This window comes from Ambystoma mexicanum, chromosome 4p, assembly GCF_040938575.1.
Source record: "Ambystoma mexicanum isolate Mex_15411 chromosome 4p, UKY_AmexF1_1, whole genome shotgun sequence".
Classification (NCBI taxonomy): domain Eukaryota; kingdom Metazoa; phylum Chordata; class Amphibia; order Caudata; family Ambystomatidae; genus Ambystoma; species Ambystoma mexicanum.
Genome location: NC_090927.1, coordinates 101126715 through 101145017, shown reverse-complemented (window position 1 = coordinate 101145017; position 18303 = coordinate 101126715). Strand labels below are relative to the sequence as shown.

Here is an 18303-nt window from a genome sequence, read left to right as displayed (position 1 = left end):
GATCTCGGAGGCCCCAATGATGTCCAGCACACCTTGCATCCTCAATTTATACGATTTGAAGGAAGAAACAGATTTGGCATGCATAACTGTCTTAAGAACCTTGTATAAAGAGTTTGTTGGAGGATCAAGGATTTTACTAAAAAGAGTACGCTGTTTCCACATGTGGAGAGCCTTCAAGGAGATGAGACAGAATTTGTGTCTAATGACAACTTTGGGAATTGCCAAGGATAGTCTCAAAACCTCATTCCACAACTTCCCCTGGATGGTATTGAGCAAATTGCCCAGGTCGTGTAAGGACATATCAAGGACATATACGATCATGGGTTCAAACTTGGCTACATAATAACGCCATAGAGGTAGCAATGAAAATGTGCACACTGTACAACAGAACTTTTAGTTGAGAAACCGATTTGTCCATCTTGACATATAGACTAGTTTTCCATGATTCCATAGTGGCCTTATTGCTGAGATTCTAATCAAAATATTTAACTGCCAGGACTTGCTCCACTCTTACGGGTACCATGGCCCATACTCTGGATTTAGCTTTAGAGGACCTAGTAAAGACCAAAACCTTAGATTTGGAGGCATTTGGAAGGAGGTTATTAGCCAAGGCACAAGCAAAGTATAGTAGCAATTTGCATCTCAGGCCTATAGGCATTCTATCGAACAGTATAAAATCGTCTCCAAAAGCCATCCACATTCAAGCATTGTGTTCGCCAGCCTGGCTGGCGCAATGGATTGACCCTTCCACAATCCATCCACATCAGACACATACACATTGAAAAGTATGGGGGCCAGAGTACATCCTTGTTTCACCCCTATAAACGAGCTCATCTCTTGCGACAATGATCCTTCCTTGGTTAAACGTACATATATGGTGGTATTCGTGTGAAGAAGAGCAAGAAGCTGAACCACCTTTCTTGGGACATTCATACCAAGTAGTTTGCACCAAAGCCTAGATCTAATCACTCCATCAAACGCACTAGACATATCTAGGGATGCTATAAATACTTCCCCAACATGAGTGTGTTGCACATGGTGTCTGATGGGCCATAATAGTAGCGTTGAGGCAGGTTCCCAGATCCTGCCTAATCCCAACCTGAAACTGGCTCAGAAGATTGTATTTCCTAACAACTCGGTTTAAGTCCCTCAAAAGAAGAATATCAAAAACTTTGCTAGTAACGTCTATCAAGGCGATCAACCTATAGTAGTTTCAATCAAGTACGTCCCCCTTTTTGAAAAATCGGTACAATAATTGATTGAGCCCAAGGGGCAGGAATTACATGGGTCAAAAAGATTTGGTCGAACATGGGTTTCAATAGTTCAAACCATATATGCGGCACATCTTTCAAGACAAAGGGAGCAATGTTGTCTGGTCCCGGGGCACGAGAAGGTTTGAGTTTGTTGATAGCCCAGGAGATGTCTTCTGTGTCCCATGGACAGGTACCCTCGAAAACCGCGCCCAGCTCGGCACCACCAGTGTCACTGAATTTGTCAGGCAAGGAACATTTCTTGACATAATATTCAACCCAGGTATGCTCCTATATCGGGCAGTCCATGCCCCTATCTTTAGAGCCGAAGGTCCGATTAATAATAGACCAGAATTTAGCATCCTTACCCTTACATAAGTGTTCCAGCATACTCTGGTGGGTCCATCCTCAACGATTTTACCAAGTTCTTGTGGGATTGACAAATTTGGGATTTAGCAACCAGATAATCTGATGCATTAAGGGATGGCTATTTTAGGACAGCCAATTTCCTGCGTTTAAGAATCTTCGACTTCAGGATTCTATCATCACCCACGTAAGTATAAGGCTTGCGGTTGACAGTGGGACAATCTCAAGTGATTTTATAAACACAAACCAGGACAGTATTGTAATAAGCGTCCAAATAGCCTTCACTCATAGTATGATGAAAAGAGGATGGCTCAGGTTGGTCAAGGAAACCGTAAGAAGATGACTCAGTTTGGCAACCGTCTTTCTATTCCAAATTAAAACAGTCCCCCTGTTGGTCGCAGAAAGCCCGACCAGAGCAGATCTAACATCAAAAATGGGAAATGGAAGGGTCGAAGAAAAAGATAGAGGTAAGTGGTCACCCAAGCCAATGATGGTAGGATTTAAATAGGCACAGTGGGCCCTTAGACCATTCGAAATGTAGAAATAATCTATCCTAGATTTCATATTGCCTCTTTGCCATGTATATCTAGGAAGATGAAAAGAAGGGCAATAGTCCAACATGGACATGACCCATTCCATAAAAAAAGAGATCCCAACCTGTGCCCCGAAGGATGTTATAATGCAGGTGTGTGGGGGTAGCCCTAGAATCATTCCACAAAGCGCTCTCGGCGCAATAGGAATTGAAAACCCCCCCCACAGATTATTCTCTTTGAGTATCCAATCAGATAACAGACTTGGAAAATCTCATTCAGACAGTCCTGTACGATCTCAAACGAAACCCTCACAGGATTCCAACAGAGATTCACCAATAAAACCGGCAACTGATCCAAACCCAAATCTAGCTTAATTGCCAACAACCATTCATTGCTACAAATAAGTTCCCACTTGATCCCAAGATTGCGATCGATGGCTACTGTAAGTCCCCCTCTCGGACGCCCACAGGCCCAACTGCCGGACTCGTGATGGTATGATAGCCATCTAGTACAAAATGGGATTGAAGCATAGTCTCTTGGAACATATAAATACGAGGGAATCCCCCAACAATGACATCCGCCTAAATTTAGATAGATTTGCACCTCCACACGTGTTCCAAGAGAATACCTCTACCTTAATGTTGTCATGGATGCCCGGATCCTTGTCTGATGTTCTCAAAGGTTTTCAGGGCCGGTTGTATCCAGGACCAATCCTGGCCGTTACCAAAAAGATTAGGGATAAGTGTCAACACATCCCCAGGGTTCCTCGTAACAATACCATTGGACATCCTGAATGCCTCTTTTGGTACGATATCTATTGCCTTGAAAGCTATAAACGTTTTGGCATCCATAATGCTTTGTAGTCCAACTAATTCGTACCCCAAAGACAATAGAATTTCCCTCTGGCCCCACACCATATTGGATACTATCTCCGAATGAAAATAGCTGACCATACGGTGGTTGTCAACAATAGGCAATGAAATAGCGTCAATTGCCTTGGTTGTGATGGAACTCAGAAGAGGGATCTTTTTAAAAATGGATAATACACTAGATCTATTAAACCTAGATAGATTACCAGATTTGTTCCTGGTAAGCGAGCCTACTATTTTTGTGGCAGGACCAATGGTCGCCGCCTTCGAGGTTGCTGTTGACAAACATATGGGTGATACAATATCAACCTTGGATACCGATGGAACTATATGCTGCTCTTGAGTACTCATTGTTTCCTTGGAAGTACTAGAGCTATTGTCTTTTGGTTGGTTACTCATCAATGGTAAATTGCTCGTCAGTGGAACGATGTGATCCCCTTCGTGAAACCCTTGTTCCTCACCATTAGCCAACAAATTGGCCATGAGCTGTGAGCCTGCAGCTAGGCAAGCATAGGTGGTATTAATGATATTACCAAAAGCAATGATCTTAGTCTGCTTGGTCTAGACCGGCTCTGACATAGCAGCCCCAGTATCTACTGCTACACATCCTGTTGGTACAGTAGGGGACAGCAAATTCACTTCTTCACAAGCCATAGGCTTTGTAGTGTAGGTGTCATGGGAATCAAATCGCTCTTTAGAACCAGATCGCCCACTCAGAGACAGCCTATCCCTCTCACAATTAATTTCAGAATGTTTAACACTCCCTGTTATGAGGTAATGGATTTTAGGCTACAGTTACGCTTAAGAGGGCATATTTTTTGTTTATTTAGTGTGGTTCTGTTTATTCTTGCATTTTTTTGCCCATAGATGCAAGTCTCCCGTCTATATCAGGGTTTTCATAATTAGATGATGAAGGAAATGCATTGCATATCCCAGGTTCAGTACGTTGTTCCATCTGCAGAGCTGTCATGATGCCTACCCCCGGGCATCCGGATCAAGCCCATCAGCCCCGGGAGCAGGCATCCAGACATTTACAAAAATCCCAGCAGCCCCAGCTAAGGGCTGTCTGAGTTCAGTCCTGGCGCCGTAGGCACCAGGCTCATAATAGAAATCAGTCCTGGGGCCATAGGCGCCAGGCTCATAGACATTACTTACCTCATGCAGACCATGCTGCAAATAAATCCAAGCCAACGTGAGGCCTGGATGGGACTATTTTACTACAGGGACTATTTTTTACTCAGGTGTGGTCCTAGGGAACTTCTTTCCTGGGACTACTTTGGAGGCTATTTAAACCACGCCCGAACAGCAGCACATGCTTCGTGTTATTCTGCATCCAGCAGCGTGACTCTCACCGTGCCTGCAGCCAGCATCCAGTCTTCTGCCACGCCCGCCTCGAATCCGGATAAATTCGAATAGAATAAAGAGGAAGAAAAGGACAAGCTTAGAAAACAAACTTATTTCAAATTCCTCACCTGATTCCAGATCCATTTCATCTCCCGACCTGGAAAGTACATCAGTCCTGCACGCGTCGCTTCGCCAGCTCCAGCACGGCGCCATACTCGCCAGTTCTCATAGCATCTTTTGATCCAGCACTGTCTCCATCATTTCTTCGCCGTACTCCGGCACCTAGGGGCACAAGAATAACAAGGTGAGCCAAAGGAATCAACAAATACCTCTTACCACCATAGACTTACCTGATTTACCAGAGGCGGTATTATTCTCCATATCTTCATATGCCGCATCTGTAAAGAGGGAGAAAAACAACACGTTAACGCATGCAATAGTTACCGGACAGCGTTGGGTAACACAGACTCTTACCTGAACGCCAGCAGCAGCTACGAGACCTTCTTCTCACAAACTCAGTTGCAACTTAAGGAAGGAAGGGGACAAGAGTGAACATCGGGCACATTGAACTCTTTGAACCTGATCCTTACCAATCCCGCCTGGGACTTCAGAGTCAATGCTTACCGGAACTCTCACAACGCCTACAAACCAGTGAAGTAACTGGTATCTACGCGCCCCTGCAAGACACGCAGGATGGAGAGCTCATCTTTTATAAACATAAGGCGAGGTTACTAAGGGGATATCAGAGGTGTTTAGTGGGGGAGAGCGAGAACAGTTGGGAAGCCATCACTAAAACCCACAGGTGGCTAATCCCTGTCTCGACTTGCAGGAAAATATTTCTTCGGGTCCAGCAGACAAGACTAGGCGGGCCAGTCCAGACAGTCATCTCTGCATTACGCATCACGTTGATGGAGACCGCAGCTGTCCGGGTCCGATCGACACCCCTGTGTGGTCCAGGTGAGCGTAACAAGAGCTGCCTCAAGTAAAGTTGAGGGGCTATCCTGCGTTTCTACAATCTGCACCTCCTGTAGATTGTCAGAACCATCTGTCCCTGGTGTATATATAGGGACAGTCTTTAAGTTGGCCGCCAAGACCACGCTCGGCTCCTCAAAAGTACTGTGTTGGATAATCTGCATAGCAGTAAGCTCATCAAGAATTAGAGAGACTCTGGCGTCCAGATTTAAGAATCTTTCAGTATGCTTGTCTAGCGTTTCCTTACCGTGCCTTGTGGAATTGATTTGAGGAGCCATCCCCCTGGCAAATCCCTCCACAAATGTCATACGTGTCAAGAGTTCATTGAAGGCTGTTTGTTGACGGGTTAACACATCCCCCACCCCCAATTATCCTGTGTATCAGCCAGAGTCCTTAGTGCAAGATTCAGACTAATGTGCAGGTTCATTAATAATGGAGATAACTACTCACAAGCTCCCATCGAAATACTCTGAGGTACGATTAGGGATTATCTGGGAGTTGAAACCAAAACTGGAGTGAAGAGCCCCATTTCTCCGAGGAGCCATTGGAACTCTGGGCTCGGTGGTGGACTCTGAGGATTAGACAAATTGGTGCAACCCTCCCTTACATCAGGTGAACTTGTAGTACCAGTATTTAAAGTCTGGTTTGACAAAGACATTTGCACCGCACTACAGACAGCACCCTGATCTTGTAATGTGGTTATAGGGTAGCCCCTCAATCCCGTCCCTTTACGCTTAGTGTCCCCCCAAGTATGCAATCCTGCACTGATGTTAAGGTCCCAATCTACCCCGTCCCCCCAGCCCCCAGACGTGTACTAGCGTTTTGTCTATCAAGAACACCATTGCCAGACAATCGCCTGTAGTCTCTTGTTGGTAAGGAGTCGTCTAAAATGGAGAGCATGACTGTGTCAATGATATCTTTTAAGAGCTCTCTCATTGCAAGAGGCAGCCTGATGAAATGAATCCTCCATACAGAAACTCTCCCGTTCCATCTCCTGTGGTACTACCTGCACAGCATCCCTCCCCACATCCTCTTGGCTAGATTTGTGGTGGACCATGGACCCACCTCCACCTCCCCCAGTCTCCCGCAAGATCTGCCAAACACAAAGACATTAGGAAAACCGGATGTAGAAGCGGGAGAAGAAACTAACAATTCACTAGGCAAACTGCCTTTTTCCTTGCACTTAGATCAGTGCAAACGGTGAAGAGTACCCGTAGATCCATTGTCATTAGTGAGCTGGCCTGCGTGCTGAGGTGTCAATGCATGAAATCTTACCACCTTCCTCGTAACAAGAATAGGCGATGCTGATCAACATTCTTGCAAATACTCAGCATCTGTCACTTCAAAAACACCCCCATCAATTTGAGTATTCTCCGGTGTTTGTGAATGGATTTTGATCGTAGGCAATAAGCCCTTAGAAAAACCCTCATAGCCATTAGTTGTAAGCATCTTGCTAGGAATCAATTCACTCTCCTCCAAACGAGACTCACGCCCTGTCCAAAGCCACTCCTAAGAGTCAGCATATTCCAAATATCAGGGAGAAACGCCGGGGACAAACAAATAAGGGGGTGGAAAATGGGCCGGGAAAATATAACAATGAACAATTCGTATGTAGAAAAATAAAGACAGCAGCAATACCAGAATCAGGGCACCACTGAGGCCCAAGCTTAACCTAACACTAAGGCAATGGAATTAGCGGCCCGCCTTCCATCATCCACTATAACTCGACACCAGAATGGCTCAAAGGAGCAGAGCCCACAGTCACCAGCAGCCGTAAAATGAAAGACGTGGTAAAATTCCCAGTTAATATGTTAGTAGCTTTAGTATAGTAGCAGTAGGATACGGCGGAGCACATGGCCCACCGTCACCGCCCCGCAATACTACCACAAGTGCTTAATCTGCACAACAAAGGTATTACAATAGACTTTACAAAGGCTGTATAGTGGAGCGGCTCAAAGACTCAAAACAAAGAACCCGCAGTCACCGCCCAAACACGTTGAAGACAAAGATCCAGACCAGGTAGGTAAATGAGCAGATGTCAATTGCGGAAGCGGCACAAAGGCACCAAGCCCGAAGTAACTGCACGACTTGCCACAAAAACACAGTCTGCTAGTCAGCACCTACAGATGAGATACAGTGCCCTTCTCGAAGACTGGGATTTGAACCGGACGTCCCTTTGTGGAGAACAAAGAACTTGTCCAATTAAGTAAATGAGTGGACTTACAGCATTAATGTTGTAGTAGTGTAAGTAACAACTGCCAGAGCAGCTCCAAGGAATCTAAACACCAAGCCAGCAAACCCCGCCCGGCAAGCGGTGCTGGGCATGGGCGCTCGGCAAAGCAAGGCAGCTACAGCGTGTTCAGTTTATAAGTACACCCCAACACTGTGTAACAAAGTCGCAGTTTGATTGTCAGTTTGTCAAACATACATGTAATATAATGTAGGGCATACGCAAGGCGAGTGTTCCAAATACAGTTCCTCTCACGAAAAAAACAAAATTAATAGTATCAGAAGACGAAATAAAAAGCTATCTTTAGCATGCAAGCTAGCTTAGATGTGACAGAGCCATAAAGCGGATCACTGTCCCTCACACCGGAGGCCCGGATTGGTTACCATAGATTGTAGCCCAGAGGTTGCAGGCAGCAGGCGTGCACAGACTGCACAGACTGCAGTTGTCAATCCAACTCGCCCAACTCCTGTACTTTTATAGTGTAGTCTGTCAAAATCCTTATTTGGCTGTCATATTTCTTTAAGGGGCCCATTGATCTCCTTGCTTGTAATATAGCATCTCGATCTCAGAAGTTGAACATTTTGCAACAATGGGTCTGGGTGAGCTCCAGGAGTGGTGGTGTTGGGGTTCACGTTGATACTCAAGGGTTATTTTCACTGCAAACCACTTTTACAGGCCTGTGAAGCCAAATGTGTCCTGTAACCATTTCTCGCTAAATAATTCCATTGAGCCTCTTTCTTCACTATCAGTTATTGCCACTATTTTTAAGTTACTTCTGCGTGACCTACCTACTGCACCTTTTGCTCTTTGTTAAAGATTCCATGTAGTTTGCAAAAGCAACGATATCTGGTTTAGACATTTCAGGTCCAAAATGTTTGTCTTGGATTCAAGTTGGGACTTTTTGTCTGCAATTTTCCATACATCTGCTCTTATGAGTGTGAGGAGCCAGGAGGGAGACGTGGACACAGGGGGTTTGTGATTTTGGCCATAAACCTTTACTGAAAGACAAAAGAGGTTGGAAAATGCCTCTCTGTCCCTACTCTAAGAAGTATTTCCCTCCCTAACAAAAATCGAAGGGTCTGTCCGTTGCCAAGAGTTAAATAAGCAATGCCAAAAGCCAAGAATAGTTGCGCGAAAGAACTGTAACAGTAACAAAGCCTGTATGCAAGAGAAACCTGGCAAAAGGATGCCAGATGCTTTGATCAAGAAACCTGAAACAGAGAATAAGTTTGCTAGCATGACAGTGTACTGGGAAGCTAATGATGGATTGTGCAAAAGGAACTATAAAACAGTAACTGAGTTTCCTAACAGGAATGTGTACTGGGAAGCCTATGTTGGTCTTGCAAGTGTACACTACTAAACAAGGGAATGATGATAAAACGAGTGATAATATAATTTCAAGGGCATCTGAAAGGACACTAAGTCAAGCCTCACTGTGAGTTGAAACTATGGCAAGATACCTATGAAAAAGATTCAAGTAAGGTGTGTCGGTTGCGTGACCTGTAATGGGTGGACGTGTGGTCCGACAACTGCGCCTAGACCGAATACACGCACATAATGAAAAGCCACTTTGTGATTGTTGTGATTGAAAAAAGGAAAACCTGTGTGAACTGAAATTGATGATCTTAACTTTATAAATTGGTGAAAGGCAACCAAACCCAAAGAGCTGGAAGTATCCCAAGGAATTGTGTTATTGTGGAACATTGAATATCCCAAGGAATTGTGTTATTTTGAAACATTGGAAGACTTGAAAGCTTGGGGAAGGGAATCCCTCTTTTGTAAAGTGAACTATTTGACCCTTGGGGAAGGGAAACCCCTTTTTCACCTAAGAGCTGGAAGAAGCTCTGAACTTTCATATTGAACACTTCTCATTTGATGCTGACATCCCTACACATTGTATACAATTAGATGTGTGGGCAAGAATAGGTTTTGGAAACAATTTCCTTTGGACTTCCTGACACAGACTATCATTAGTTTTATTTAGGTAGGGAAATCCCCCCTTAGCATAGGGCAAGTTAGGCCCTTTTCCAACCCTCCTTTTTAGCTAATAAAAGTTTGTATCTCAAAATTCTATTCAGTTGTCTGTGTCTACTTCATGATGCCTTCACAAACCACAACGTTTTAAAACGTGAGAAAAACTATGTTCTCAGAAATTCCATTTAATTGTGAGAAATGACTATGAAAACAGCGTTGAAAAGGTAAGTGAAACGAAATGAGAATTTTTAATTGCAATAACATTTGGAATCTTTTCTAGTGATAACTTAAAGAGTTTTTGAATTGTAGGAAACAGAACACTGGTGCATCAAACAACTCTTTAGCATTAGTCTCATTTCATTAATTGCATTTATAAACCGCTTTTCACCAAAAGCGCTGAACAAAAATGATCAAAAAAGCAGTACAGTCATATGATAATACAACATGAGTAAAAAATGAAGAGTAGAAAGGAAAAGAGATTTAAGGCCAAAGAGAAGATAGAAGATGAGCTTTCAGATTTCATTGAAAAATATGGGGAGATGTAGCAGAGCGAAGAACAAGAGGAAGAGAGTTCCAGTGCTTAGGAGCCATAAGAGCAAAGGAACAGAAATGGGAAGACGCACAGGGAGGTTTAGGAACAGTAAGAAGAAATACATTCTGTGATCTGAGAGTGCGAGACAGAACATAGAACGAGACTAACGAAGAAAGAAGGAGGAACCAGACCATGGGTACATTTAAAGACAATTGAGAGAAAAATGATAAAGGATACGTGATTCAAAGGAAGCAACGAAATGGAAAGTAAGGAAGATGTAATAGAAGAACGAGATGGTAGAGACAAAAGAAGACGAATCGAAGAGCTATAAACAGAACAAAGAAGGAGAAGATGTGAGGCAGGAAGACCAATCAGGAGAGATGAACAATAGTCATTGCAAGAAAAGACCAGACAGAAGAGAAGAAGTTTAGTAGCATGGAATGAGAGATAGGTGAGAGCACAACGGATGTTGAACAGTGCATAACGGCAAGAGCGAGCAATAGCAGAGATGTGAAGTGAAAAGGAGAGTGAACGATAATAAATAATGGCCAAGTTACGTGCGGATGTAGAAAAGGCAGATAAGGAGGAAAGGAGAGAGACTGGGGAGATAAAGTGGGAGAAATAGTTGAAGTAGGGAAAAACAGAACCTCCGTTTTAGAAGGGTTGAGGTGGAGAAAGTGGGAAGATATTCAGTTTTGAACAGCAGAAAGACAGCTTGATACAGTGGAGTGCAAAGCAGAATCAAGGGAGGAAAAAGAGAAAAAGATCTGAGTGTCATCTGCGTACAGATGAAAGGAGAGATTGAATGAAAAAATAAGAGCAGAAAGAGGGGCTGTATAAAGAGTAAAAAAGGAGAGGACCAAGTACAGAGCCTTGAGGTACACCATACAGAAGAGGAAATGAGGATGAGGAGTGTCCAGCCCAAGTTACAGAGTAGGACCATTGAGAAAGATAGAAACAGAACCATTCAAGAACATACCCAGAAATCCCCAAGGTAGAAAGAGAAGATAAGAAGAGAGTGATCAACAGTATTGAAAGCCGCAGAAAGATCAAGAAGGATGAGAATGGAAGAAAGCTTAACAGTGATGAGCGAAGAGAAGAGAGTTAGAGACATGTAAGATGAAATCTTGCTAAACTCTTCCAACAACGCTCTATGATACTTCTAATATCAGTGAAAAGTGCATAAGGAAATTAAAAAAAACAAATCACAAACTTACATAGTCCTTGGCTGCCAGATCAGCAATTGCATTGGTTTCATTAAGAAAGCGAGCCTTTGCAACATCACCCAGAGCAGAAAAACACCTATTAAAAAAAAAACGTAAAGCAGATATGGCATGGTTACAGCATGTCCACAGAAGCAGGTACAGAAAAATATATGCTATCTAAGAGAAATTGAAGCATCAGGCACATTTTCCGGGAGGCAGGATTTCATATTGCGACCATCAAAAAGATATTCTAAACTAAAGACATTTAAAAGATGCATGTTCAAAAAATGCTCTCAAAGCAAGGGGATTGTGGTGAATTGAGGAAATGTGTCCGTTATCCCCAAGGGGGAGCGCCCCCTTTGAGGCTAGGGAGGTGAGCCTGCTTTGAAACACCCTCCATAGGGCTAGAAGCAAGTGGGACCTCACCGAGAAAGACTCCCCCTTTGGGGACAAGGACTCCCGTGAGGAACTCCCATATGCCATCAAAGTGATGGCTTATATGGACTTACCTAATACCCCAGAACATTATCAGTTTCATGAACCTATATTATCAACAAGAAACTGAGGATAGGACTTTAAAACACAGTCTCCAATGGACTGTGCAGAGGATGCGGAATATGGATGACAAGGCAAAGAACAAGCAAGAGGAGGCATAAAGCCGAGAGAAGGCAGAAAGTCGAGAGGAGGCAGAAAGTCAAGAGGAGTGTATGGGAGGAAAGGTCTTTTTGGGCCCCCTCCCCTCCATTCCAACCCACTTGCACATTATGTTCGCCCCGCAGCTACCCATGCGCCTCTGGCCAGGTTTACCGGATGGCCGGGGAGCGACCCACATGGATGCAAAGCTTAATCAGAAGGCTGACAACTGACTCCATTTTGTACATAAGCAAATGCCGCCTGCAGGGCTGCAGATTTCCCCTCGAGATCGCGCACAGCGAGCCAGTTACTTCCCTCACCCTCTTCCCCTCTGTGTCCCTGCAGCAGGCCTGTTCTCACGGGAGACGAGGCGCGAACAAGCTACAAGACAAACACTGTATCTTTCACCTTCTGCAGCCCATCGCTGACCTGTGAATGACCAGGCAAAAGCTCGGATCTGAGAAAAACAATTTGTCTCCACAAACATGTCCCGTCCCCTTTGCAGACCCTACATTTATGACATATGCTGTGGATAGCCCCCCCCAACCTCGCTCCCCTTTTGAAGTAACAGATACATACCCCACGTCTGTGTGCCACTCTGTTTCACCCACAATGCTAACCCCCTGTAAAGGCTATAAATCCCCTTCTGCGGTTGTGTATTGAGGGGCTGATTCTATGCAATAAAACAAGACGATCTTTACCTATGTTGCTGCGTATAAGGCTATGGATTGCATGTCTAGACCCCCTACTGTTGATCATGTATTATCTTTTGTCACAGACTTACACTGATGTATGATATGTTAATTTCTTATTCAACCTGATTCAAAGTATAAAATCCAGATGCTCAATAATGTCCTAATATCACAAACATGTTCAACTGATATACGTTTCTCATGTGTATAATATAAAACGGCAAGGCCACAAGGCTAATGTAAATAGATTCATTGTGTAGCGTGATGATCATGGTAAACGTAACGGTATAACCTATGTTGTAATCAGAGCTTGCATATTGTTTGTTGTACCTGCAGTAACAATGACATGATTTTACCGTATCCAAACAATTCACATATAACCCCACAAAGTGAACGGGGCCCAGCTCAACAGGCCCTAGGGCCTTCTCTCCCCTCTCTTGCAGTGCCGCGCACTCAGCCCCCACCACCCCCCCTCTCACCGGGCTGATGGCTGAAGGCTTTTTTCTCACTGATGCCCTGATGTTACAAATGTAACCTCTCACCCTTCCGCTGATCTCAGATCAAGCATCCACCCCCCTTCAACCCCCTGACTCATGATGTTACCATGAACTCGTCTTGTACCCCCCCCAGACTATGGTTAAAGAAATATGGGCAATAAGCCCCTCACCCCAACGCCTTGTGAAGTAAAGATTACATGCCCCTCATCAACAGCTCATCAACAGCTCCCCCCACACCCCTGATCCCATGTGTGGCAATATATTCTCCTCACGATAACAAACACCAAATAAATGTCTTATGAGATCTAAAAGAATGGCTGATGAATGGGAAGCATAATCTCGTGAATAATGCCAAACTGGATAAATAATGTACTAGGTGTGTGTGGCCACAAGGGCACCTGCTATGTAGGATAAGTTGTAACAGCCGGACATCATCTGACCCTGCGCTCCACCCAGACGAACCCAGCTGACCCGTGCACACCGCGCTGGCACCACGTGGATCTCTGCCAATCCTGGAGCATCATCCTTATAGAATACATAGTGTCTAGTTCGCTCTACCCAATCTCCACGACTTATGTGCCTCCTATAGCTTACATCATCTATGACGCGATTTTGTAATAAATATGAATGTTTTTCTATTGTCTGGAAGAGCGCTCTCGGAGTTTGCAGAGTTCTCTGCTTGCCCTATTTGATTCTGGATACATTTTACTTATATCTTCACCCGCACTTGATCCTGGTCTCATTCCCTCCTGGGGTGTGTCCGTTACTGACTCTCATTGGGGAGTTTTGAATGCATTTTTGGGGACGCTTATTTACATGAGGCAGAAAGCCAAGAGGAGGCAGATAGAGAGCAGGCGGAAAGCCAAGAATACGAGGGGAAGCCATGGGCGTAGGACATGTGGGGCACTGGGGGGACAAATCCCCCCCACAATTTTAAGTGGGGGGGATGTAATGTCATTTATCTCCCCCAGAATATGTGTTTGTTGTGTCATGCAGGAATCCGTTTTTGAAGTGGGGGAGGGCCCCCAAAGCATGGGGGCAATACCCTGGGGGCAGATGGGTGATCATCTGCCCCCAGGGAAGGGGGGCAAACAAAAAGAAAAGATTCTTCTTTTTTTTTTAAACGTAGTTTTGGGTGGGGTGGGTGCGGGTGGGACCACAAGCCACCAGGGATTTTTGCAAGGGGGGTGGCCTAGGGAAGGGCAAAACAAAAATATATATAGCTTGTTTTGGGTGGGGGTGGTGGGGCAGAGGGGCCCACTAGACCAACAGGATTATTTGTGTTTGAAAGGGGGACGGCCCCCCCCCCCACCCTAAGTGGATGAGGGGGCACCTTATGTAGCCCTCCCTGGCGGCAGATTTCTGCCCCTAGGAAGGGGTACATGAGATGCCCCCATCCATTTGGGGTGAGGGGAGAGACAACTGAAAATATTGGCAGAGCCACCCCGCCCCCCAAGCCTGGAGCAGTACGTTTTGCCACCCCCATGGGGGCAGATGGTCACACACATGTGCCATCTGCCCCTAGGGAAGGGCAAAACAAAAATATATATATTATAACTTGTTTTGGGAGGGAGTTGGGGGCCCACTAGACCACCAGTATTTTTTGTGTTTGAAAGGGGTGGTGGCCCTCTCCCCCCACCCTAAGTGGATGGTGGCACCTTATGTAGCCTTCCCTGAGGCTAATGTCTGCCCCTAGGAAGGGGTACATGAGATGCCCCCATCAATTTGGGATGGGGAGGGGGCCACTGCAAATATTGGCAGTGCACCCCCCCCCAAGCCTGGGGCAGTACGTTTTGCCCCCCCCGGGGGACAGATAGCCACACACATGTGCCCATCTGCCCCTAGGAAAGGGGCAAAACAAAAATAAAACAAATTATAACTTGTTTGGGTGGGTGTGGGGGGCCATTGAACCACCATGGATGTTTTTAGTGGAAAGGGGGGTGGCCCTCTCCCCCCCACCCCACCCCAAATGGATGGGGGCATCTCATGTAGCCCTCCCTGGGGGGCAGATTGCTAGCACAATCTTCCCCCAGGAAAGAGGCAAAACAAAAACAAAAATTTAAAAAATGATAACTTGTTTTGGGTGGTTGTGGGGGTCACTAAAGCACCATGGATGTTTTTAGTGGAAAGGGGGGTGCCCACGGGTGTCTTCTTGTCGAAAATGCTTAGGGTTCTCGGTTTTCCTTGGTGGCTTCGACACCCTAGGCCCAAATCTGTAGGTCGTCCACATGAGCAAAATCTGCTTTGCCGTAAGGCTTGGGGTAATCAGTGGGTTAGCCTTTTCCCTTTGCGCCGAGGTAGGTGCATCCACACATGTGAGGTACCATTTTCGGCGGGACACCTCTGGGAACGTGGGAAGGTAGAATATCTGTTGTTGGCAACGTATTTCGGTGGGTGGGCAGAGGGAAATGTCTCTGAAATTTGGTGGAAAAAACCACAATTTTCAGACATTTCACTCTGGCCACCCACTGAAACACGCTGCCAACAACATATGTCCTACCATCCTGCGTTCCCAGAGGTGTCCCGACAAAAATGGTACCTCACATGTATGGGTGCACCTACCTCGGCGCAAAGGGAAAAGGCTAACCCACTGATTACCCCCAAAGGGTTTGGGGAGACAACCTACAGAGGCCTAGGGCCTAGGGTGTCGAAGCCACGAAGGAAAACAGGGTACCCAATGCATTTCCGAAATGAAGACACCCGTGGGAATCCACAGAGGTCTGACTTGATTGAATCGCCCCAGAATTTATTACCCACATTCCCAGACAAAGTGAAAATTGAGTTTTTTCCACTAAATTTTAGACTTTGTCAGGGATTGTGGGTCATAAATTACGGGGAGATTCACGCAAGTCAGACCTCTGTAGATTCCCACGGGTGTCTTCTTTTCGGAAATGCATGGGGTTCCCTGTTTTCTTTCGTGCATCGACACCATAGACCCAAATCTGTAGGTAGTCCACATGAGCAAAATTCCTGAAAATCTGCTGTGCGAAAAGACTTGGGGTTACCAGTGTTTTAGTGTTTTCCCTTTGCACCCAGGTAGGTGCACCCACACATGTGAGGTACCGTTTTCATCGGGAAACCTGTGGGAATGCGTGAAGGTAGGCCATGTGTTGTTGGCTGCGTGTTTCGGTTGGTGACCAGAGTGAAATGTGCGGAAATTGTGGGGTTTTTTCTGTCATTTTCCCGATTTCCCCCCAAACTATGGAATCTTTCCCTACATAGTTGCCTGACCTGTGCAAATCACCCCTTCCTAAACTTAGAATATTGTCTACTTTTCAGAAATGTATGCCTTTCTGGTTTCCCATTCAGCTTTCCTACCCTTTTCTTCCATTCCGTCCACGCATGTCCTATTGGACAAAAAACTCCAAAATCGCCTACCTCTCACAAAACAGCTGATTAGCATATCAAAATATATTATTTTGGTTTCCACTCAATCTGTTCTTGAAAGCCTGCAAAATGGCAAATTCAGCACAGCAAACCATTTGTTCCTAGCTCTTACAACGAAGACACCACAGGCTTCTTTGTACAACATTTTATTGGCATGTTCAGAAAAAAAAACGAATGTTCTCCTTTTTGGTCTTGGCACTGGGGGGGAAATACCCATGGCAGTTAAGGGGTTAAGACGGTAAAGCCCCAGAGGAGACATCATTTATAAGGTAGCTCAGTTAGTTAATTCTCCAAATGCAGATTGTGCACAGGAATATGTAACACCTGTGTTCAGCACCTGGCTTAATCTTCCGGTGGGATAATAGACAGAGTGAATGCATTCAGCTTCCGAAGCAACACAGCATTTTCCAGGTCAATTGGTTCAGAAAAAGTGGTGGAAAACACTATTACTGTCGCTTTTTCTAATTGGCCAGATTTTCGTGCATTTTCTGGGTGGAGTTCGGGAGCCGTGTGGACACACCAGGACCCCCTGTATTTCCCGCTCCACCAGACAAATGCAGCCTTACTGCCAGCATGGATTATCATGCTGGAAATAAGGAAAGGGACTCCTCTGGGATCTGCTTGGAAATGAAATCTGGTAAAAGCGGGCGGACTTCAGAGGAAGGCATTGTCAATTCCGCCAGCAATTGCTAATTGCGTGAGGTATTTACACTCTTCCAAAATGGAAATGCAATGTGATTTCACCTACCTTTTACGCTAAAATGTTCCATTTTGTGGCGGAAAAGTAAAAATGTGCGCCAATGAAAGTGGTCCACTCCATGCAGTTTACTTTGCGGCTTGATGCTTGGGGCTTTTGCGTGATGCTACACATGTAATAAATAAATAGATACATTTAACATGACCCCAGGTAAATGCCAATTTGTGATCAGAATGAGTGAGCATGGCATGTCGCCGGTAAGAGTGTGCCCTGTGCTTCTTGAGTGCGTTGGCAAATGCCCTTAATTGCCATCTCGCGTTAAGCAGGTGCTGAAACCCATCAGTGTGGATTGCGCAATAATAAGTCAACAGAGGTATTTCAAATGGCCAATTTCGCTCTTTGGGTGACATTGTCAAAGTGGGAGAATGTTGCCCAGCATGTGCCACTTTCTCTGCGGAGTGAATTGTGCCTACCCTGAGGAAGAAGTGTGAAAAACCCACAAGGGCACTTTGCCCTACTCTTTCTGTGTGTGTCTTCCCCACAGGGTGACAGATGTCGACTCAGACATGGGTAAGTCTCAGGTGGCAAGGCTGTACCCTAGTTGATGTGGCAAAGGATTCCAGACTTCTGAGGCTGATAACATTAGTAGCTTTGAGTTACATGCCACCTGACAGGTATGTGTGATAAAGTTGCAAAGCACAGCTGTTAGTGGGCTAAAGCAGGAAGCAATGTCTGCCCACCCTCAAAGGGTACGTACAACCAAAAGAAATTGGCCCCTCCCCCCCATCATGGCTGTAGGGCCCAGGCTCCAAAACAGGGCAAGAATGCCCTCCAATCATCCATACCCACGGGTAGAGTACCCCTCGTGTTCCAGGAACCCTGTTGAGCAACCTCTGTGCTTTCCAGGTGATACTAACGTTATTTAAAGCCAGAAGTCTAAAAGGTAATCCCTTGATTGCATCTGGAAATTAGCTCCTGGCGTGATCAAAATGTCTTAACCAAGTATGACATCATCCCCTTCCTTTATAAGCAATATGTGTGCTCTTGTGTTTCTTCGTCCACTGAATTACTGTTAGAAACAAAGGCAAGAGTTGTGTCTCTTGTGTAGGCATTAGGAAGGCA

At 45.3% G+C, this 18303-nt stretch overlaps 1 protein-coding gene across 2 annotated transcripts in view; it reads right to left on the bottom strand.

The window, feature by feature from the left end:
* Window positions 1–18303, bottom strand: part of IFT172 (intraflagellar transport 172) — a 1218930-nt gene that overhangs the window by 685954 nt on the left and 514673 nt on the right. For both annotated transcript variants that reach the window (XM_069605452.1, XM_069605451.1), the window contains exon 19: window positions 11288–11372. In XM_069605452.1, coding sequence (XP_069461553.1) covers window positions 11288–11372 — 85 coding nt within the window. The remainder of the gene's footprint in view (window positions 1–11287; window positions 11373–18303) is intronic.